This window comes from Meleagris gallopavo, chromosome 9 (assembly GCF_905368555.1).
Source record: "Meleagris gallopavo chromosome 9, MGAL_WU_HG_1.1, whole genome shotgun sequence".
NCBI lineage: Eukaryota > Metazoa > Chordata > Aves > Galliformes > Phasianidae > Meleagris > Meleagris gallopavo.
The window spans coordinates 13,374,373-13,397,108 of record NC_139412.1 but is presented as its reverse complement, the minus strand read 5'-3'; the positions used below and the strand labels follow the sequence as shown (position 1 = coordinate 13,397,108).

The following is a 22,736-nucleotide window of genomic DNA, read 5'->3' as shown; positions in this document are numbered from 1 at the left end:
TGTGGAATGGACTAAGAATTCAATATCAAAATCTCTTACAGGCATCACAAGTGATGGACTTGATAAGATTTCTCTACAATTTCTTCCACAAAATGACAGCTATTGATGCTCTGCTGGATTTTTTTTCATCTCACAGTCGACCCTCTGGGTGGTCTGCAACATGTTTTTACTTGTTATTGTCTCAAAAGACAGCGGCTATTCACTTTCAACAACTACAGTATTTGCTGCTATCAGATTGAAATTTCATTAAGAATCATTAAAGAATGAAATGTTATCTGCATATCTCTCTTCTCATAAGAATCTCCCTCTAGCCTTCTTCCTTAATGCTTTTATTATTGTATAGAGGAAAGGAGGTCACAGACTCAGAGATTCCTTACAATACTGCATGACCAATGGTTTCAAATCCCTTTATAGAATCATACAGAAAGCAAACTTTCTGGAAGAACAGTTCCTGAATAAATTCTGCCCAAGGACTTAGAGGGACAGGTTAACATAACAGAAAAGGGTTTCTGTGATTGAAACCTGTCAGAGAAGAGAACCTTGAAGATCTTCTGTGGTAGGACAGAGATTGGTTTGGACAGCAGAGAGTTTCACAAGTCACACATGAAGACTAGATCATCTCCAAATTCTCAAGAAGTGCTTAGGTATTTGAACCATGCACACTGGTTCAGGCAAAATTTGTAGAAGGATGATACGCACTTTGGCAAGTTACTCAAATATTTTTGATCCTGAGTATTGCTGTAATAGTCTGTTTGAGTTTCCGACTAATTTCAGATGACACAGCATCAGTCAACAGACACATTTCATATGGGAGGTAACAACTGCTTATTAGCAGCATGGAAAACTATCTGATAGTGAGAGACCTGAACATATTTTAATATTACTATTTTTACATGGACTCTTTTTTATTTCCTACTGAGACCCATCTATTTGAGGCAAATAAAAACTTTTTTTGTGGCTTCAGTGAGATTTGGGCCATGAGTTTCTCACTTAGTTCTCACTTAGAAGGCTAGATGGTAGCAACAAGAGTTGTGTAGAGAACAGGAGCTGGCCATAACATTCCAAAGTGCTCCAGCTGCCCACGTTGAAGATCTGGGTTGTAATACAGTGCAAGATGCATTGTACTATACACGTGATTGTTTGGTTACATATATAATCTATATCAGGTCAAAAGGTGGAGTATGTACGCAGGATGTTGCAGGACTGAGTCTTTAAGAATAGTGGTGCTACAGAATGCAATGTACCAGATACCTGGAAGGTAACTGGAAGCTACTGGATGAACTCAGTGAAGGCAGCACTGAGCTCACTGCAGCCTTATTTTTCTGCTTCTTGAGTGAATTTTGCACTGCTGTGAGCTCTGTGCTGTCCTACCTAGGCGCCTCCAGAGGCTTAAATAGCAAGTTCAGAGGTAATGGGTGTTATGAAGTTGTGCTGCAGTCTACCATGCAGACATAGCCTCATCCACTTCTGGTGATGCTCTAAGACCACTATGGTAAAATCCCCGATTTGGTTTGTGTTTGCAGTTAGTCAACTCTTTGTAGATGCCACCTGGCATTTTGTTTTTTTTCAGTATGTAGAGAACAACAAGAAGCACATCAGAAAAGTGGTTTGAATTTGATACAGAAAAATCATAGTACCAGAGGAGCTCAAACACAAATGTGTTACTAATCATGAGCATTCCTGGAAGCCTGTGTGTTTAGTTGGGGCAGCAAGCTTAAAAAATACTTGAGCCAGATGGGCTGATTCATACCTCAGTGTCCTGCCTTATCTGCTGAGAAATCAAACTAGCAAGTAGAATATAGAAACCCTGCAGCATATATTTTTACTTCTGATGTCAGCATTCTCCATCTTGTATTTACATCTTCCAGAGTGTACTCAGTTTTTCAAATCTAAACCTAGACTCTAAATCTCTGAGTCACAATTGTTCCATACAGAGGTGATGCAACTTACAATAAATGTTCCATCTGTAAAAGCACTGTCCACAGTAGTGACAGAAGACAGCTGCAACTGAATGCTTTCAGAAGCTGTACGTGAAGTTTATTTTCATGGCAGAGGGCAGCAGGTGTGAAATCCTCTCTAGCTCCAGAACTGATCCTGCCTTAAGAATGGCAGTGAATTATCTCCCTGTGTCTCTAAATCAGCTCTCTCCTGATGTACCAGGAGCAATCCTGAGGTAGAAGGAAAGGACTCAAGCTGTTCTTTGATCAGATGTATGATTTTAAATCCACCTGCATGGATAACTCTTTAGCTCAGCTTAGCACTCCGACTGTGGGTTGTCAGAAAGTGTGCCTGAGCAGGTGATATGCTTCTGGGCCTCACTAATGTGTAAGAGGAGTCTCAACGAATGCAAAACTAGTTGTTCTAGTTCCATGGTGTGATAATAAAAATCCAGTTCAGATAGTAAAAGAAAATATTTTTCAGAGCTGCAAAAGGATAGAAGAGACAGGGTCTGGATTTTGGCAATGCTAGTAAGCATAAGTTTTGAAAAAATACCAAAAAGTTAGCAATGAATCTGTGGTAGAGGCTGGTAGGGTGAACCTCTGGTGAAAAGTAGAAGATGCTTCATAATATATGTCTGACAACTCCTTAAGATTCATGGTGGCTGGTGCCAGGGAGACAGGATACAAACACTGCATCTCTTTGTGTCAGCAAGTCCAGTGTCACTATGGATGCAGGAGACATGAATTCCAAGGGGAGAGCGGTGCCAACTTTTCTCAAAGGAATCCCTTCAGCAGCTCCTCCGCTTAGGTGCTTAAGAAGGTCAGTTTCCAATGAAAGTTGCTGCCTCCTGGCATTACCTCTGCTTGATTAAATAAGGAGGCAGTTATTTGTGCAGTTGCACTCTACAAGGCCAGCAGAAAGCAAGGAGTGACTGTGACAAGCACTACTCATTTCTGAAATGCTGCTTGAGGAACTGAGGGGAAACACAGGTGACAGAACGTAATGAGTATTTAGGAGGGCAACTCAGATGAAAGGCTACTGGACAGTGCTTAGGCACCTTCTGTTACAAAATACCTGGGGAACCAGACAAGTGAAACTCTTACATAGCAAGGGATGCTGCAGAAAAGGCATCGTGTGCTGGACACTCAGAAATGGAAAGCTGACATAAGATGTGCAAGAATGCTTGAAATTCCTATTCAGATCAGGCATGAACATTTACGACTGAAGACAGAGCATCCAAATATGAAACGCGTAATCACTGCAGAAAGCAGAATACAGACAATCCCTAAAATCACAAGAGATTCCTGGTCATCTTCTGCTTAACACATTAATGCAGATTTATCTACATTACGGATTCAATTAGAAAAAAAATAAAGCTTACTGGCACTCCTATTTTGTAATGTAGCACATAGACTATAGCTAGATTCTAAGAGTGAAGATAATGGATCAGAATTCAGGAAAGTCTCATCCTTATAATTTTCTGGATTTATCAATTTAAACATATATATTACAAAATTGTAGCTCAAGTCTGTGAAGAGCAAGAATTTGATTAAAACGATTTGAGAGTTTACAGGGCCCCTTACTCTTACAAGGTTATTGAAGAATGTTTTAAAATCTTGATTGGTATCAGGTTTGCAGCCCCACAAACAGAAAAAAAGACAAACAGTTCACTGCCAAAGAGCAACTGAAGCAAAAACAGTCAATCCACAATCATTTATGTTTCAATACTAAATGCTGTACAGAGATATGCAAAAACCTCAACCCGCAGTTGCTGCCCAAAACACTAATTGCATAGCAAGAGTGGGATTTCTGATATTTAACTTTAGCTGTCAAAAAATTAAGCATCTAGCATATGCTAGTTGCCTGTGCTCCCTCCATAATCAGCGGAGGCAACAATCAGACAGGCATCTCCAGGGGAAAATTCTTCTTCTGGATAACAGGATGAATCACCCTCAGGGGACATTGTGTTTCCAACAGCTATAAAGGGTATCTAGATGATTTCCTTGCCAACTGGAGGTTGAATTAGTTGGAAAAACAGACGAGCTTTTGGGCAAGCCAGTTCTGCTTTTGATCTGCAAACAGAAGTGTTGTTCATGTTCCTAGCGTCTTACTATTTTACCTAACTGCACTAGTTGGGCAAATAAAACATATTATCTTACAGCCTTTCTTTCCTATGTATTAGACCATCATCACTAAAATGTTACCATCAACTAGATGCTGAAATTTTTTATCTAGAGTTGAACAGGATGAAGCTCACCCCAGAATACAAGAGGAGCGAAAATACTCAAAGAATATGCAATAATTATCTCAACCCAAAGTGATAATATTACATCCTGAACAACAAGTGACTGCCAGCTTGCCTGAGTGACAGTCAGCCTGCCCATAGCAACTCTAAGTGCAACCAGTATCCCAGTAAGTCAGTACGATGAAGTCTATCTGCAGCTACATTCATTCAAATCTCTGGGGGGCCTCTGAGCTGCTCCTGAGACTTAGCTGCCCTACTCAGCTGCCAATGATAAGAGCGGTACAGCAGGAGAAACAGAGTGCAGGTATCAGGCTCACTGCTAGCGTACATCAGTGGCTCAGAAGGTCACTGTTAAAGGCCTGTTGTGAGACTGGCTTTGTGATCAGAAAGCTATTAAGGTACAGTGAGTCTCATTATGATGTATGTCTAACTGTTTCCTCTGTAAATGTGATCAAGTTGCTTTCCACAACTGCACAGAGGTATCTGGGAAGACATATTGCTTGGGATTTAAATGTAAAAGAAACAGAACATGAGGAAATGTCTTGAGGGAAGCAGTTCTGTGCTGATGAGCAGGAATTAATCATGTTAGTTTAGGAAGCTGCTGCATCTCTTGAATGAATAATGGCATTTAAAGGCACAGGCTGCTGCAGTGTGTGTTAACACCAGCCTTGTGGGCTGACAGCTGTTATTGCCTCACAGTATATGCACTCTTGGCACTCTGAGACAAAGGCAAGAATAAATGACAGGAAGGATAGGAGTCATTTCCCTGACCTTTATACAGTGATGGTGTAGATCTCTGTGTTCAGAGCTGCATTCGGATTCTGTTTACGGTCCACAGAAAGATAGCAGCACTTCCAGGATAGAGCTCATCCACCTGTTCTAAATTTCTGTCTGGCATCAGAGGAGCTTCCTCACCACTGTTTAAAATACAATTCTAGATACTTAGGTCTGATATTGATACATACATGGATCTGAAAGTAATGTCTACTATTTATTTCCATGGAAACTACAACAGATACAAAAGGCACAATAACACTATTTGATAGAGCAAATTCTTAGCTACAAAACACTACCTTTCAGTATAATCACCACCACTAGCTATGCATCTTCACCAGCGATGAACAAGAGCCCGCGTACTGTTCTCATACTAATCTGCACCAGTGAAAGCACCCTGCTCTCACTGTCACCACTGCTGAAATGCACCACTCACCCCTCACTGTGCTCACACCCACTGTTTGGTCTCCAGAAACATTCAGCAAGCATCACTGAATGGTAATGGGTGCCATGTTTTCCACACGAAAGAATTCAATGACAAACCTCTGCTTCATTCTCACTTCCATGTCAGAAACCATTCTGTCAGGCTGCCCCTCTGCTGCATGTCACATGGCAGCAAAATGGAATGGGATACTGGCAGGAAAGTTCAGCCTCTGTTGCTGTACCACCACCATCTGCCTCTGACATGGTGAGCCAACATAATAAAACAGGAGGCCTTACTTTTGGAGCAGCCCTCGTATATCCGATAGACAGATGTGTATGATTGTTGTGACAAATGAACGCTACCAAAAATTTACTCGTGGGTGCCATTTGCTCTCCAGTAAGTGTGACCAATACACTGCAATCCCTGTGGAACACAACCCGACTTGTGCACTCCTCTCCCTCCACCGCTGCAAGCTGCCCCCTGCACCCAGGTTTTGGTCAGAGAACAGCTGTTTTCCTCAGACAATGAAACTCACTCTGGAGAAAGTCAAATAAAACCCCTTTCTGTGATACTGCATGAATGCTTTCTTATACGAAATGGGGGGTGCCACTACGACAGACGTTTAGGGAAAAGCTCCAGCCAAATCTACCAGCCATTAGGCCATGTCGGGAATGCTGTAACAGCCTCATGAAAGATCCTGCCTAGTTTCTTTCATACAGTGGCTCTTAATAATGAGCTTATAATAAGTGTACAGTCTGGAGGAATTTACTATACAGTACCCAATTGGATTTATGTAGTCATAAACTTCCACAGCACTGCTTCTATGATTTACAACAGTCCCTACTAATGAAGCTATGCCTGGACATGAGATGTGGAACACAAATTTTACCAGGCTGGCAGTACAGTGATACTATACAAATGCATGTGCATTAGTGCATGTTGACACAGCAATTTGTAATTGTTTATTAAGAGAGAACCATTGCAAATAACCAGGTCTTATGAAAAGCGCCAAAAGAGCAAACTTAGGAAATTTGTGGGATGGGGTTTTATTGTGAGAGAGTTTAGATATAACAGAAAGAGTGGGGAGCAGATAGTCCCTAGACCTCATCAATGAAAATTCTGCTACTTTCTGCCTCAGCTGTCGGGGACTGGGCTTGACGGCTTACCCAATTCCCAAACCTTTCTCCTAAAAAAAAACCAGCACAGAAAATACTTTAACTTACTGTAGGATAAGCTTCTCGTGATCTAAATGGATATAGAAGGATGCTTACTTCACAGAAATTTTCCAGGACAGACGTGTCATGTTGCTGCTACTGAGCATGTTAAATAGCTATTGCAGAAAGGACTGCATGTCATTAACATAAATTACCTGGGCATCGCGGGCAGCACAGCTGTGGCACATGCACAGGGGAAGGACAGTGTAGGCTTGGACATCTTATTCTGCTGCACAGTACATTTCCATTCTGCAGGTGAAACATGACACAATACTTTAATGAAATGGCCTACCTTAGAAATCTGTTATCTATTCCACATTTGGCTATTTTAAAAACAAATGCCATTTTACAGCATTCTGGTTTATGTCACACCACTGTAAGCCCAGGCTACTTCAGCTGCCTATGAATTTATGCAGGGGGTCAGACTGTAGCAGAAACACATACAAACCTTAAAATCAGAAGAATTGCCTAAAAATGGATTGCAACAACCTTCATTTCTGTTTTCTTTTGGGCAGATTGCACTTAGGAATTGCATTTCCAAAACTAAGACAAGATAATGAATGGTAGGTCTCTGAGATATCCCCTACTGAGGGTTAGTTTAAGACCACAGGAGACAATAGTGTCTGTAATTTTTCCTGAAAACTGTGGAGAGTCTTTTGTTTTCATTTTATGGGTTCCCCGGTAGACAAAGAATACCAGTTGGTAAGTAGCCATTTTTCTAAGAAATATGAGCAAGTCTTGGGAATACTGTTCATTATTCATGTCATTAACATAATATTTTATTTGACCACATCTAAGTTTGATTTATAATTAAAACACTGGGAATTTTCCTTCTCCAGTATCTGTAACCAGAAAAGACTATCCATTTCAGATTCCCATTTCCCATCTATAATTCATCTTCCTAATTTAGCTCTGAGTTGCTCTTGTTTATAGCAAAAAGAATCTTTCAGCATGAACACTGATACTATACTATGATAATGCTACAACTATGTAGGTTGACGTGGTGTTGGGAATAAACCCATTTCATTTTCATGTACCTTGTGGAGCACTGAAATGTTCCCAATGGAGGTGCAGACTTCCTTAGCTTTTGTATGTGTAGGCATTTCTGGCCACTTTTTGCAGGATGAGGGCTACCCTTGGTCTGCATGGCTCCTTGCCCAGCAGACCATCATCCGAGAGCCTGTCCTGTGTAGAAAGGCTGGTTCCATCTGCTGGTTGGCCCCACACTGCTTTCCTGACCTGTGCCATGGCATCTCTGCCTTTTTATTCCCTGCTTCTGTGAAATCTCCTAGATGAATGTTTATTTCTGTGCATGATCGGCTGTGATAAAAATTCTGCAGACCTCCTTTACTGACCTTATGCTTAAATTCACAGGGACATTTGGGAGTCCAAGCCCCATAGATTACTATGGGACTTCAGCTCCTGCACACCTTTTTGAGTCAGGGCCATGAAAGAATTTCTGTGTCAGAAACACAAAGCAACAGGGCAGCTCTCTTCCTCACCTGCATTCTGAGGACTGACTGTGGACAGCATTCACTTTAGCCCCCTAAGGCATGCAGCTCCACTGATCAGGGAAGTGGGGCAGTTGGTGGTATGTGTGAATGAAAGGAGGAACAGGGTAAGAACACTGAATTATATTTAGTTTTTTTTTTTGTTTGAGTACATAAATTGTAACTTGTTAAAATACAATACTATGCACACACAACCAGGAATGCTTTTTTTTTTTTTAATTTAAATCCCAGGCAGAATAACTTGGCCTCTGTTTAGCTAGTTAATGCGTCTTGCCTTTTTCTTAAGCATGCACACTTTAGGTGTGTATTGGCTGTCTGGCTGGATTAACTGTTGTTCAGAGATGCACCACAGATTTGTCTCTGTTTCCTGGCTGATGTTACTTGATCTGCGTGGAGATCATACAGATCCTAACGTCTGAGGCCACAAATGAAATGTTGCTCACCCTGGCTATGTAGACCTCTGGGGATTTTGTTGCATTACTCTGAAGTGTGAAGGAGTAGGTTGTTGCTCCAGATTCTGCCCATATACATACTTTGCCTAATTTATTTTCTGCCTGAGAATCAGTTGAGTGCCACTCTGGTTTCTTTTATTTGCTGTCTGTGTACAACATAGTCTCATTTTTTTATGCTGTAATACTGGATTTAGGGTCTGTGCTTATGTTATGTCGTAAGATGTTTCCTAATGCTTTACGTAGCTTTGACTGAATCAAAATTATGAATTGCTGAGAGTTCTGTGATGACCTGGAGCCCTTACTATAGAGGTCGGTGTTCTGCTGGCAGTTCTGCTGGCTGGGACAAAGCCCACAAGAATGGCTGGATGCTGCAGTTGTCTGGAGTCTTCTTCCCATGCAGCAAGAGTTGCATCCCAGAGATCCTTCAGCATCCTCACTGCTGAAATAGGCTCTAGTAATGTCTTGCACCCTCACAGTACAACAAAAGTAAAGCAGAGAGAACAAGCAAGTAGAGTGCAGGACTATTTGGTGAGCTATATCTACTGATCATTACCACAAGAAGTTTTCTTCTTTACTTCCCTTGTTGCCCTGTACTGTCACTCTGGTCTTCTATGTGAGAAGGGAAGAGATAAAGCACATCCCAATTTGCTGGAGCTTGAAAGGGCACGGGTCATCAGAGTAATGCTGTTCTCTAGAGGAGCCCTCCATGTACTTCCTCATCTCTCCAGACTAACATCTACCTAAAAACCACTAAGCAGTGACTTCTATCCAGATCTCTAGGGCTTCCAGGGAATTTCATCCCCACCCAAGAAACAGCCTTCCAGCAATTCAGTGTTCTACCACACACCGACTCCAAGGGAGTTTGCAGCTTTGCGCATAGAACAGCAAAAGTGAGCAGGAACTCCTTTTTGCTATAACCAGGGATTTTTATTCATAGTACATTGCCTTTGCTCTTACAGATGCACTCTGCTGCACAGATGTGAGATGCAGCCAAGCTTGTGGGACTACTGTTTGTGCATCTCTGCGCAAAATTGTAGTAGCAGATCCCCCAGAGCAAATGCTGCACAGGAGCCCAGTATCTTACACTTGCAAGGGAGGAAAATAGCCAAGAAAAATGTATTCCACATTAAATACAGCAGACAAAACTCAGCATCTGGAGTGTCTCATGTGTTACTCATTATGAAGTACTTCAAGAGATGTATTCTGCTCCTTCTTCTGTCCCTCCCCAGCACTATACAACATACTCAGAGGATGTATGACAGCTGCACCCTAGTGCCAAGCAACAGCTGATGGTAAAACCAAGGGCCCGTGCTTTCATCTCCCAGCCAGTTCTCTCTCCTCCTTGTGCCACATTCTCATTTTTCATTCTTCTTTATCCTAGAGTTCTACAAATATTATTACCATGTTATTTCTTCAACACTTTAAGGCTGGAGGTACCTTGACTATGGAAATGCACTTTGGAAGATGTGGGCACTGTACGTACATCAGAACACAACAAAATGTGGGTTCAATATAACCCTCTGTATTGATGGAAGCGCAAGTATTATATGTCATTAATGGGGCCCAGTTATTCATGGTGTAACATTCAGCACTGACAAAGCTTGTGGCGTGTTAAGAAGCTTTTGTGGCTGCCCTATACAAGTATTTTTGCCAGCACTGGCCTTCTCTATTAATGTTTTCCCTTCACAAGGATGTTTCCTTCACTGCCTCTATTTCCCACAGCATGATCACTGCCCCCTAGCAAAAACAGGCCTGGGCTTTGTCAAACTGCAGATACGACATAGAGGATTCCAGTCAATTCAGCAAAGTAGAAGTAGGATCAGTAACTCAATGGTCCTACCTCTGAGCAGAGACAATTAACACAGTAAACAAGTCCGTAGGGTTCTAGGTAAGGATGCCATCTTTCTCCTACACGGTACTTCTTGTCTTGAAACACACAGTATGTATCTGAATCTGCAAAACAGTGAATGATTGAAAGAGTTCCGAATTAATGATCCCACTCCATAGATAAGAAGAGTTTTTACAGGTGCAATATGTTCTGTGAACTATCTTTGTGGACAGTACAGAACATTTTATGAAGAATTATTTTTTATTCTTTCCCTGGACAATGACACTTGGAAGTTGAATGCTCTTAATTTCACACGCTGTTGTTTCTTATCCCTCAAAATAAAATAAATGAAATGGCCTCCCATCATTCCCAAACTACAACTCCTGAAATAGCTGAAAATGTAGTTCATATAGGGTTTATTCTCACACCTACTAAGGCATAGGCTCACATCCCACTTAGGTAACAGAAGTGAAGTGCTTGATTGCTCAGGCAGGTTGATACAAAACCTTGTCATCACAAAACCATAGCAACTGGCTGCTCGTAGAAAAATCTGAGATTGTACAGTAGAGATTTGTAAATAAGGGGACTTAAAGAAGGAATATGCATGCACTGCATTTACACTGTATGTTCAGTATCTCCATATTTTAAAAGCCTGATAAAAAGAAGCTCATATTTCAAAACAAGTGGTGCTGTCTTACACATGCATCAGCTTCCAAAGTAGACATTAAATGCTCATCATCTTGCAGGTAGCTTTGCAGATGTCCATCTGCCTATCAGCCAGTACTGCCCTGTCTCTCCCTGCCACATTACAGTCGCATATTAAAAACTCAAATCTCTCAAAGAGAATGCAGTTCTCTGTATTTTCACAAGAGAAATCCTTGATGTCGCTTTACAGATGTCCAAATTCAGTTTAATTCATTTGCCATCAAACACAATCCAAGAGATAACCTAAGCACGAACATTCTTTACATGTGCTGGGCTAAGAGAAGGTAACAAGAGGTAGGGATTACCAGTAGCAACTGGGAGGTAAGCTGCTAGAGAAGCATGACAAATGAAATGCAGGACCTGGGAGCGGCTGGCTGAAGCAGAGGCTGGCCATTTCTCACCCCACACTTGCCTTGAACAAGGATCCCTGCACACACTGCTTTGTCTCTAAGTTCAGCCCTTTTGCAATGAAATTAATCTACATTCTTAAAAGCAGGAGCTGCTGACACTGAGGCCAAAATATGAACAGCTTTTCAAGGGCAAGGGCCTTAGTGCTTTCTAAGAAGGCCAAAGCCCGGCTGGGGCAGATGGCAGAGCAGCGCACGGCTGCAGGCCGCGGCTCCCACACGCTCCCTGGGACGGCTGCTCCCCCCAGCCACGTCTCCTGAAGTGTGCTAACATCTCCCGCAGATGACAGGCTTTGTAGAAATACCCCTTTGTTTTGTTTGTATTCTTTTCAGTGCTTCTCATCAAGTTTTTGCCTGCGCTTAGGCTCTTAATTTTCTCAAAAGATGTATCTAATCCAGTTCATATGAGATTGTTTTTGGAACAGAGCGGAACAGTCCTGGACAAGATTTACACTAACTGAAAACCTCAGCACAATGGCCTTATACAGGGGACAAAATCCAGATAATCTGTCAGATGTTTACAGAGGTCACTAAAATAGAATTAAGCACTCTCTCAATTCGGGGTATGTGAAATAAAACAGATTCTCCAACCGATGTGTTATGGTCTGTATAAACCTGTATGGCTTTAGGAAAACGTGCCCCAAACATGGCTGTGACCTGATTCGACTAAATGTAGGATTAGGAGGAGGAAGAACAGCACGAAGCTTTGAATGCAGCTCCACAGTTCAGGACATTCTTGCTTAGAAGTCTTTTCTGAACCACATTTGTCAAACGGAAGGAAAATGTCAGGTTTGGAGAAATGCGAAAGCTTTGTTAGAAGTCTACTTACGTTTTCCTTGTTCTAGTTTACCTCCGTCTATGAGCAGGAGACAGAACACAACAAAAAAGATAAAATGAAAATCCTCCAATCTCCACTTTCTTCTCATCTTTATCAACAAAAGGGAGAGAAACAGCCTCCAAGATAAGAGAATGTTAGAGCTGTTGGAAAGAAAAGATGAATTAAATCCAGCAATACGTCTAAATTCTCTGACATGCTTTCAGCCAGCACCCAGAGATCCTAAGCTGCCCAAAGCAAAAAATCTGTTGGTACCAGAGATCTTCATTTTGTGGAAACACCTTTGGCTTCAAATCGTTTCATTTTTGGAAAAGAGACCACACTCCCATTCATGAAAGCTGAAAAGCGGATACCACATCTCATTGTCTCGTTTGAGCAGAATGCCTTCATCGTTAGATTCCCCTTGGACATAGCTGGTACCTTGGCTCTGCAGCCTGGAAATCCATGTGTAGGGAGAAGTGCTGGCCAGGCTGCAGGCAACAAGAGTCCTCCTCATGCAATCTAACAGGCTCTCCCTCAGCTGTGTGATTCACCCCTCCTCCAATCTCCCAGCTACTATTGTTCTGGGATTGGGTACAATTAATTTTTCTAGAGTTAACCCTTTCGTTGCCTTGAAATCTGAAAGTACACTGCCACCTTCATTCTAATAGATCTTAGCTATCAAACCTTTGCACATAGAGCAAGGCTTAACGTATTCTGAGAGGTGCAGAGATGGTATTGTACTCACTGCAAGCTCTGTTGTTTTTCTTTTTTTTGGCTTTGAAAAGATGAACTATTTTATAACAAAGAAAAAAAAATAGGGAAAAAATAATTAACTGAAGTACCATTTATTTTTGATAGCCAACTTAAGATTCTAAATTAAGAGATCTGTAGATACATTACTGCTCATCAGAGTTCACTGTATGGAGTACACTTGTCCATAACTTACAGTGCTGAAAGATTTGGGTTTGATTTCAAGAGTCTTGGAAGTGGTTTCACAGTTTTATAAAAGAGTGAAAAAAAGATCCACCACTGGAAAAACAACCAATGTGCTCTGTAAACTGATTTGACCTCTTCAGATTTCATGTAAATAATGGCACACGAATTTGGTTTAGTTGACAGATATCAAAGCAGAAGTAGTAATTCATATATGTTTATTCAAAATTAAGGCGTAGATAGCATAGAGAAATTAAGTAAATTCAGAGTCACTGAATTTAACAGCTGCTTAAAAAGAAAACCTTCCTATGAAAACTGCCGTGTGATCTTCCAACAAAGAAAGAGAAGATTACCTGCTCCTATCAGAGCTGTTTAGGGGTTCTCTACACAGTCCCAAAGCACCAGCAGAGAGGACATCTTCCTTAACACATGTCACTATCTAGCAAACTCTGTCTCTATTCAAGGGGCTCATTCAAAATAATGCAAATTGCATCTGAAAACATTCAAAACCATAATGCATTTTTAAAAGCACACTCCCTATGGCAGTAAGAAAATAAAACTTTCCATTTATTTTGGAAGCTGAGAATAATATTCCAATTTCACAAGAAAGATGTAAGTAATTTTTTCCTTTCAACGTCTTCAAATCACATAGGGCATTTCGAGGCCAAACAAACTTCTAACAACTTGTTTAAAATGAAAACCTCGCAGCTGAGTCCCGGGGCAGCATGCATGCATGGAGCACAGCAGCAGCACATCCCCGGGACCGGCAGAAAGGGCAGCGCTGAATGCTCCGGCCCTCCCGGGGAGTGCCTGAGCAAACCGTATTTATAGAGGGAGCACAATCATCCTTTGTGCGGGCTTTACCTGTCGGCCAGCGGGGCCGCCTCGGCTAGAAGGGGCTCAGGGAGCCGTCCGTTTCAATGCCACATCTCGGGCTGCTCACGCTCAGAAAGGCTGCACGCAGTGAAACGGAGGAGTTAATAACTGCAATGGGATGGGGACTTTTGATGTCTTCCTTAATTCTCTTTAATTTCTGCATTGTTGTTACTCCAAATATAAACACATACTTTTCACTATTAGCACACTCCCTTTATTTCCCCAAAGGGCAACGTCCTAAAAATATTCCTAGATTTAAAAAATCAGTTAGGATTAACCTGTTAATTATTGGTGTGCTTCGCGCTTAGCAGAAACAAGCAAAGCGATCTCCTTCTCGCCGCACCGAAGCGAGGCTCGGGCTCCGTACCGCTCGGCCCCAGCAGCGCCGGCGTCGCGCACGTCGCGCCGGGCAGGAGCGGGAGCGGCGGAGCGGCGGCCGTCCAGCAGCGGGCACGCACCACCGGGCACCCGCTCCGCTCCCGCAGCCCCGACCTCGCGGCCCCCCGGTCGGTCCCGTCCAGGATTTCGGTCCGCGGAGCTCCGAGCCGCAGGTCCCGGCCGGCGGGGCTCGGACAGCGCGCGCGTCCCGGGGCCGGCGGGGACGCGCCGGGGAGGCTGCGGGCGGCGACTCCCGGCGCGGCGTTCCCGGGAGCGGGACGGTGGGGCGAGCCGGGGAGAGCCGCGCTCCGACGGCGGCACCGCGACTTACCCGCGAGGAGAGAGCGGCTCACGAACCTGGGGGGCCGGAGTTCCGCTCCGAACCGCGGCGGCGCCGGGGGAGCCTCTGCGCTGCGCCGGGGCGCGGGGATTCGGCTCGGGGGCTGCGCCGCCGCTCACGTCGCCATAATCTTCTCCCGCCGCTCGGCAGGGCTCTCGGCTCTTCTCTTCGCTCCCGCGGCGGCGGCGCGGACGAGTTGGGGACCGACGGCCGCCGGCGGCCCCCGGCCCCGTAGAGCGCGGGGCGAAGCGGCGGCGCTCCGCCGATCCTCCCCCGGACCCGTGCGGGGCGGGCGCTCCGCGAGGCCCCGGGCCGCCCCGGGACACCTGCCGCCACCGGAGGCCCGAGGATGCTCGGCGGCCGGTCCTGCCGCGCGGCCCCGGCGGCACTGCGGCGGCGGAGGCGGAGTGCGGCCGTCGGCCCGGCGGTCCGCCTCCCGCCCCGGCCCCCTCCTCTCCCGCGCCCCGCTCCCGCCGCCCGGCCCCGGCCCGGGGTGGAGTTTGCTTCGTGCCGGGGGCAGCGCTCGGCGAGGCGAGAGCCGCGCCCGCCCCCGCAGCGCTCCGCGCCCCCCCCGGTCCGCGCACCCCGCGGCTCTCCGGGAAGCGCCGTCCGCGGCGTTTGGCCAGCAGCCTCTGCTGATTGCCCCCGCGCTGTTAGAAGGTTTTGGGGTCACACGGAGATTCTGGTGGGACCAAATTAAACCCGTGACTCATGACATTATATGCTCGGTCAAACATTCTTGTTCCGTCTCGTTGTAGCCCCTGTAACTAATAAGAAGAGATCAGCGAACCCTTGACAAATGATCTGAGAAAAGGGGTGAGGTACGAAAAGACATCATGTGCAGAAACAAATGACAGCCCATTTCTCCCGCTTTGGGAGCGGGTGTTCGCGGAGCGCTGCTCGAGGTCACAGCGCACCTCCGGGCGCGGCGCTGCCTTCCCGAGGGCCGAACGCTGAGCGGAACTTCCATCTGTCCCACGTTAGCCGGGCTGGGCGAAATCCGGAAAGTACAGCGCGGGGAGCAGCGGTGCGAGCGCAGCGGATGGCTTGCGGAGGGGTTTCTGGTATCACGCCGTGAGTTACCAGCGCTGCGCTTTAGGGAAAAACAACTTTATAGCTTTTGAATCCCAAGAGAAAGAAAAAGAAGTTGCGTTCTGGAGTTGAGCTTTTTGAAAACATTGCTCTGAGCTTAAGTCTGTGCTGCACTACCGCTCTTTGCCCTGCTATGCACAGGCACAATCCATGTTCATAAGAAATAAAAGGAACACTTAGAGCTCTTAGACCTGAGCGTGGTGGCCTCTGCCACAGGCTGATGGCTTTAGGGGAGCCACCACACGACACAGGAATGGGCAAATGGGAAAAAGAAAAGGACGCTGAATAGGGAACAAGCTTGTCATTGGCACTGGCAGGCAGGACGATCCAGGCAGTGTGAGCTCTGGTCCTGCAGAGGTACAGCCACACTCATGGACAGGGACAGGTATGCACACGTCCTTCTGAATTGTGAACTTGCAGTAACTTTAGAAGCAGAAAACCACATACACCATGTGTAGGTCTGTCTAGAAAAGAGACTGCAGATCTTTGTGAGCAGGATGTCATCATCCTTGTACATCATCCTGTATCATCATCCAGGCTGAAGAGTTTGGTTTCATAGCATCGGTGTGACCTCAGTGGAGGTAGCTTTGTGTTAGGACAGAGCTCAGTTTTCTATATGGACATCCCCAAGCAGCCCACCTATCCCAGCACCAACCTGTCACATGTCCTTTGGCCGCTGCCCTTCATGTGCCGATACAACGCCCAGTGTATGTGGGTAAGGACAGCAAAAGTCCTTGTAGAACTCTTCATGCATAGTTGGTATAGGAGTAATGAGAAATATTTTCTATGGACTGTGACCTGAATTCTTTTGCAGAGAGATTCTTTGAAGAGAAATTCCTTATTTGGCGTGAAGTGTGCCTTGAGAGAGTTGTGTTAAGATGCCAGCATTTCACTCTGCATGCTGCGAGGCTGCTGCAGGAGATGGTGCTTTCTGGCAGTCTATGGAGATATTGACTCAGGTGTGAGACCTTTGGTAAACACAGAAATAGACCACAGGGAGCCCTTCTCCCACCCTTTGGCAGATCTAGGTTGGAGCAAATTGGCTGAAAGAGCCTTTCCCTGGAGTGTGGGCTTGGGACTCATAGGGCAGCGTGGTAGGAGCCTGCACATTGGCAGCATGCCCCAGCCTTACTCCTGCTCCTGCTGCTTATCCAGGGCTGTGCGTGTTTAACTGTGCAGAAAGGCTGCTGCTGGATTTAGCCATGCAGGGCACAGAGGCACAGCAAGAGTTACGGTTGTTGGTGCAAAGGGCAGAATGACACGTTCTGGACATTGGGTGTGAATGAGACGTTTGCAGGTGGGCTGATGGTGAGCAACCCCTGCTGAGCTCACTGAGTGTTCCACACCATCACGTATGGGCAGTGCTGCACACATGCCCGAGCCCTTCTTCTTTTCCCAGCTCTGCACAAGTGCCATTGAGGAGCAAGTACGATTAAATGTAGTCCTCTCTGCATCTCACCACATCCTGCTGTGCTTTGCCTCACAATGCGGCCCTGAGTTAGGGGATCTCCCCTGCAGGCTGCCGTGCTGTTGTGACTGAGGAACCACCTCTCCCTGTGCTCTTGCTCAGCGCTGGGCTGTGACTGAAGCTTAGTTCTGTTGCACACGTGTGACACAGAGCTCCAGAGAAGCTGGAGATGTGGCTCTTAACCATCACGTTCTCAGGCAGAGCTCACTGTTTCAATGTGCTCTGCGTCCTGCTGTCTGGAAAGGAAAAATTGGTTCCCAGCAGTGGGCATTAGAAATTTGAGGGTATCCTAAACTCTTAAGAGCACAGAAATGTAGGCATGCAACTCTTGTTTGAGATAACAAGCTGTGACACTGAGAGTGGAAGTGAATCTCCTTGTTCTGTGCCTCGCAGCGGCCACGCGATATGCAATTATCCTACTGTTACTCCTCAGCTCTTGTGAGGGGGAAAAAAAACAAGATAAAAGATTCATGCCAATGCTAACATGTTTATACACCATGTAAAACTCTCCTAATTGGATTAGATATGGAGTTTGAAGAGATGGCAGACATGTGACACAACTGCCATTTACCTTCCTGTCTTTTTTTTTTTTTCCCATTCCTTTCAAGAAAAAAATATTTATGGTCAACTTTTCAATTTTGAAAAAGCGTGGAAGGAAGAACTTAAACTTAATGAATTTCTTCATTTTTGCGTTCTTATAAAATCTGCTAAGCCCTTTGGAAAATGTATCTTAAAATGCTAAATATTCTTCCCAGCATTTTATAATAATCTCTAAATTACTTTTTGTGGTTTGGATCAGCCCTGCAACTGTCATACTGGGAATACAATCTGGATGTTCATCAAGCAGTCTTTGCATACGCCATTAAACAAAAAGGGCTTCAGATGTGCATGATTTAGTGATTATGGCATAGGATGGTCATGAGCATTCTCCACCCTCCTGCTCATCCTGTAGCACTGACTTCATCTGTGGTGGGGTTTCAGTCCTCAAACACTGGAAATTAATTATTTAGCAGAGAGACAGATGGATTTGGTAAGTCGGAAATCCTTGGGTATGGCTTGCTAAAAACAACAGCAACATTACATAAAAAGTCAAATAGAGTCCCAGTTCTTCCTCACCTTTATGCAAGCTGATTCATCTGAAACTGAAGAGCAGCTCAAAGTCTTCCATTGTTCTATCAAAAAAATGCAACTAAATTATATATTCCTGAATCCCACTTCCAAATACATAAGTGAACAGAAAGTCATAAGAGTTAACAGACATGAAAATGCAGGGGACCAGAATTGTCCATGTTTCATTCTGCCCTAGAGCAGGTAATGCTTTGTGAGGTGAGGTGCTGAGAACACCGCTGGATTTTGCATTGATCTCACGGTGCTCATCTACAGCTGTCTCTAATCAATCTAATTAATCTAGTCCAGATATTTATTTCTATCACCACAGCAGTGTGTACAGCATTAACTCTGATCCCACAAATCTTCCTCATACCTTTAATGTCAAAGAAAGTCAGTGGGACCATTGGTAGCAGTACAGGGCTCGTATCTTTATGAGCTATATAGAAAGCATCCTTCACCACAGTGTGTCACAACATTCATACTCAGTGGTTTACTGACAGAGACATAGTAATAAAAACGTATACAGTGTTATCACCATGATCTGTACAAGCAATTATCAGTCAACCTTTCAGTGAGCCCAAGGAACTGGCATAAATGAAATTGTGAGAGCGCTGATCTCAGTGACATTCCCAGGGTTCATTCGTGTCTGTCCTGTCTTGAAATTTCCAGTTGGGAAATTCTTGACCACATACATGTTGCTGTCAGTTGTGCACAGTAATCTCTGGCAGAGACCGTTGGTTTCTGATTTATCCCCTTTCTGTGCTTAGCCATCTGAATTACTTCTTATTTATTTATTTATTTATTTACTTAGAAAATTTGAGTCATGACAGATTTTCAAAATTTGTTTCCTAGTATTAAGGGTATTGATTAATTTCTTTTGCATTACTTGGTCTTTTTTAATGGGTCTTTGAGACAAAACATTGATAAAACTGTTGAAAACAGCTCTCTACATCACCAGGTGATGCCACATATCTCAGCAAACAAAGAGAGATGCTTTGGTAAAGATACCAAAAAACAAAGATATCTTCATTCCAAATGCTCATCCCTAACTCCTGTACAGCAGGACAGCACATCACGGAGGAAGCCTGCAGAACGCACAGTTCCTGGCTTCTACCACGGTGCAGTGCTGTCTGGTGACTGCAGTCCGTAGGCACAAAGGAGCATCCAGCATCCTTATCAGTGATGGCTTCAGAGTTCAGGGAGGAGCTTCACCTGGATTGTTTTCTCAGAGCCTCGCGTTCCTGAGAACAGCAGCAAGCAGTGTCGTTCACACAGAAGAGCTGATGTTCTCCCCTGCCATAGGGATCACTGAGGGATCTCACTCAGGTGTGTGCAGGAGTTGGAAGGAATCGCAGTGATTTGTGCTTGTGATGACCTGGCTGTGTATGAGAGAAGCAGTAAAAAGTCCTACAGACTGACATACCATGATAAAAATCCACTTGCTGATGCATTTCTCCGCAGCTGGGATCCACCAGAGAAGCTGTGTTCAGTCATTTTCCAAGGCATGGCAGAAGGAGTCCAGGCTGACTGAATGAAGCTCCACTCGCAATTCAAAAATACTTTTATAGAACTGTGATTAGCACTGCTAATCTCGCCTCGGTGAGCCAAAGACAATAACAGTGAGGTTACCGAACACCTCACCTATTATGTAATTCTGCTCCTCAGAAACTCGCTGGTGTGAGTGCTTTTGAAACCCATTAGTAAAACTGAATTTGCCAAATGAGCCTTCTCTGGGGGGAACAAAGTCAAACGTGTGCCAGCATGGAGCCAGCGCCTGCCGGAGGCTGAGCCTTCACAAATCCCATGGCTACCAGTGAGATTTGAAGACGTAAAGTCCTTGATCCGGCTGTAAAATGAACTGATGGCTGTGAAGCTGCCGTTCCCTTTGATAACAGCACTGTGTGCTTATTCCTAACAGGCCCTGGTGCTTCAGGCTGGCACCGACCCATGACAGCGGGCTGCCTAGTTCCACCTGCACACCGTGGGACAGCCCTGATGTCCTCCTGCAGCATCCACCGACCATAAGGGGACTGGGTGCTCTGGTGGGACCCAGAGCGCGGGGCTCTCCTCTCCTGTCTAGGTCAGCCAGCCTGTGTTAAGCCTTTCTTCTGGTGATTCTTCCTCACAAACAAAGCTGCAGAAAGAGGGAAAATACAGCTGAGCTTCCACAAAAAGCCACGATGAGTTTTCAGCAGAGGATGGGCAGAGCGGAAATTTCCACGAGGATACTGCTGCAATTGGAAATAGCTCTTTGAGAACAATTATCTGTGGAAGTTTCAAATAAGAAAAAGGAAGAATTTCCCTTAATTGTTAAGAAAAATATATATCAGTATAAAACACATGGAGAAAATAAACAAACAGTGAAGACGCTGTTGCTAGTAGGCTGGCTTTGTAAGTATTGCTGGAACCTCGCAGAACAAGAGTTTCTTTTATTCTTTTTATCCCAGCTCCCCACTTGCACAGTTCTTGTGTGAACATGCAGCAGTTTCCAAGGCTGTGAAATTATCAGAGCTGGACCAATGCCAGTACAAACCAATTTATTGGGGTCCAGCAATTAACTAAAACCTAGAAAGCCTGATTAATTGTGGCACTGCTCAGCAGGGAACATTTAGGGGGGAAAAAAAAAAAAAAAAAAAATCAGGACTAAACTCCATGCAGTGTCTCTGTTCCATATCCCAACTTACACTATATGTAAAGAAAAGTTTCCTCTCTCTAAGTACACTTATTTTGCACTGTGCACCAAGAATAACTACAATGCCATTTGAAATAATGTGTTTGTGGCTCTCTAGATTATCATTTCATAGTAGCTTTTGTCCACTTATAATTTTCTGGTGTAGGATTCATATCTTATTCTAACCCACACAATAGGATGTATTATTTTAAAACATTGCTTTGTTAAGCTTCTCTCTGGAGGGACGTGGGAGCATCCAGCACTGCTCCATTTCTTTATTTTCCTCCAACTGTTGACATGTGTGAGAAAAGTGAGGGTTTGGTGGTTGTTTGGAATTGTTTAAGATACAAACCCAAGGAAACAGAATGGTTGAGCTGAGAACCGATTTACTGGGCAGAATATGTTGCCTGAAATGAAGTCCTATAGACTGAGGGGACAGTCAGGAGCTTTTGCAATTGGGATGTCTAAGAACTGATTAGGAATGTCTTACAGACTATAAGAAGCAATTACAAGGTGTAATTAAGGTGTTAGCTGATTTCATTATGATAGTGTTAACAAATAGTGTCCACATAAGGTGTTTTACTGCAGGGCTTGTCATAAAAGCCTATATGTAAACCAGAATTTTAAATTCTCGTTTCTGTTTTCCTCACTGGTACATTAATCACTTTTAGTATAGATTTTATGAGAAGAAAGTAAATATTACGACTCAATGTAATGCACTGCTGCAGTGTATTATAATGGATAATACAAAACACTGGGTCTAGCAATTCATCTTAGTGCTTCTTACATCAAAATAATTCAAGGAGTAGTAATGGAAAAAAGCTGTCTGAGGATAAAAAATAGTAGTAAAAAAACTGTTACTCCTACCCAATGAAAAGGAAAAGAGAAATACATGCAAATGTTTTTAGCTTTTCAACATCATTTTATATCCTAATCTGCATCCAACTGTGACACTGTCACATTCTCAGATTTAAAGAGTGCAATCCACAGACAGGGCTAAATCACATTAGGCAGTGGTGATAATAGAGCCCGTGCATGCATGACATCCAGGCAAGACATCTCGCTGGGTCTGTAGGGTGATTTGGGACATCCAATGAGGTAGGAAGGGCTGTCTCCTCCAATTTCACTGTATTTATTGGGGATTTAATGTATTTTTTCAAAGATATTTGCAGTGGAAATCGGTTTGTCGGAGGTCATCTAATTGAATCTACAGCCCTGGCAACCCTTCACAAAGGCTGCCAGAAATGACCGAGTTGCTAATGTTTAACTGTGAATACCCAGCAGGGGTCCTCCGCAGGGCTGAATACAGTCAATTATGTTATTTTTCTAAATATTAGTGACTCAGCTGTCTCTGCTTGTGAAGAGTTGCCAGGGTCACAGATACAATCAGACAGATCCTCCCCCCCTGCACTTCTAAGAGATGGGGAGAGGCTTTTAAATAGCATGTTGAATCATCCTGCAGCAGAGGGAAGGGTCCGTGCAAGGCTGTGCCTCCCCTGTGGAGACTCACGTGCAATCTGGTGGCTTTGGGAGATCACTCCCCTCATTCC

At 44.3% G+C, this 22,736-nt stretch overlaps 1 protein-coding gene across 5 annotated transcripts in view; it reads right to left on the bottom strand.

Annotated features, from left to right (window-relative positions):
- CHRDL1 (chordin like 1) overlaps positions 1 to 15,004 on the bottom strand; it is a 42,024-nt gene extending 27,020 nt beyond the window's left edge. For 2 of the 5 annotated variants that reach the window (XM_085230783.1, XM_085230784.1), the window contains exons 1-4: positions 14,837 to 14,971; positions 12,331 to 12,479; positions 10,402 to 10,514; positions 6,754 to 6,847 (exon numbers count right to left, since the gene is read on the bottom strand). In XM_085230783.1, coding sequence (XP_085086909.1) covers positions 6,754 to 6,847; positions 10,402 to 10,514; positions 12,331 to 12,427 — 304 coding nt within the window. In that variant the 5' untranslated portion in view covers positions 12,428 to 12,479; positions 14,837 to 14,971. Of the gene's footprint in view, positions 1 to 6,753; positions 6,848 to 10,401; positions 10,515 to 12,330; positions 12,480 to 14,115; positions 14,206 to 14,836 lie in introns of all 5 variants that reach the window. The other 3 variants (XM_085230785.1, XM_085230786.1, XM_085230787.1) reach the window with 3 other exon arrangements.
- Between the last annotated feature and the right edge of the window lie 7,732 nt (positions 15,005 to 22,736).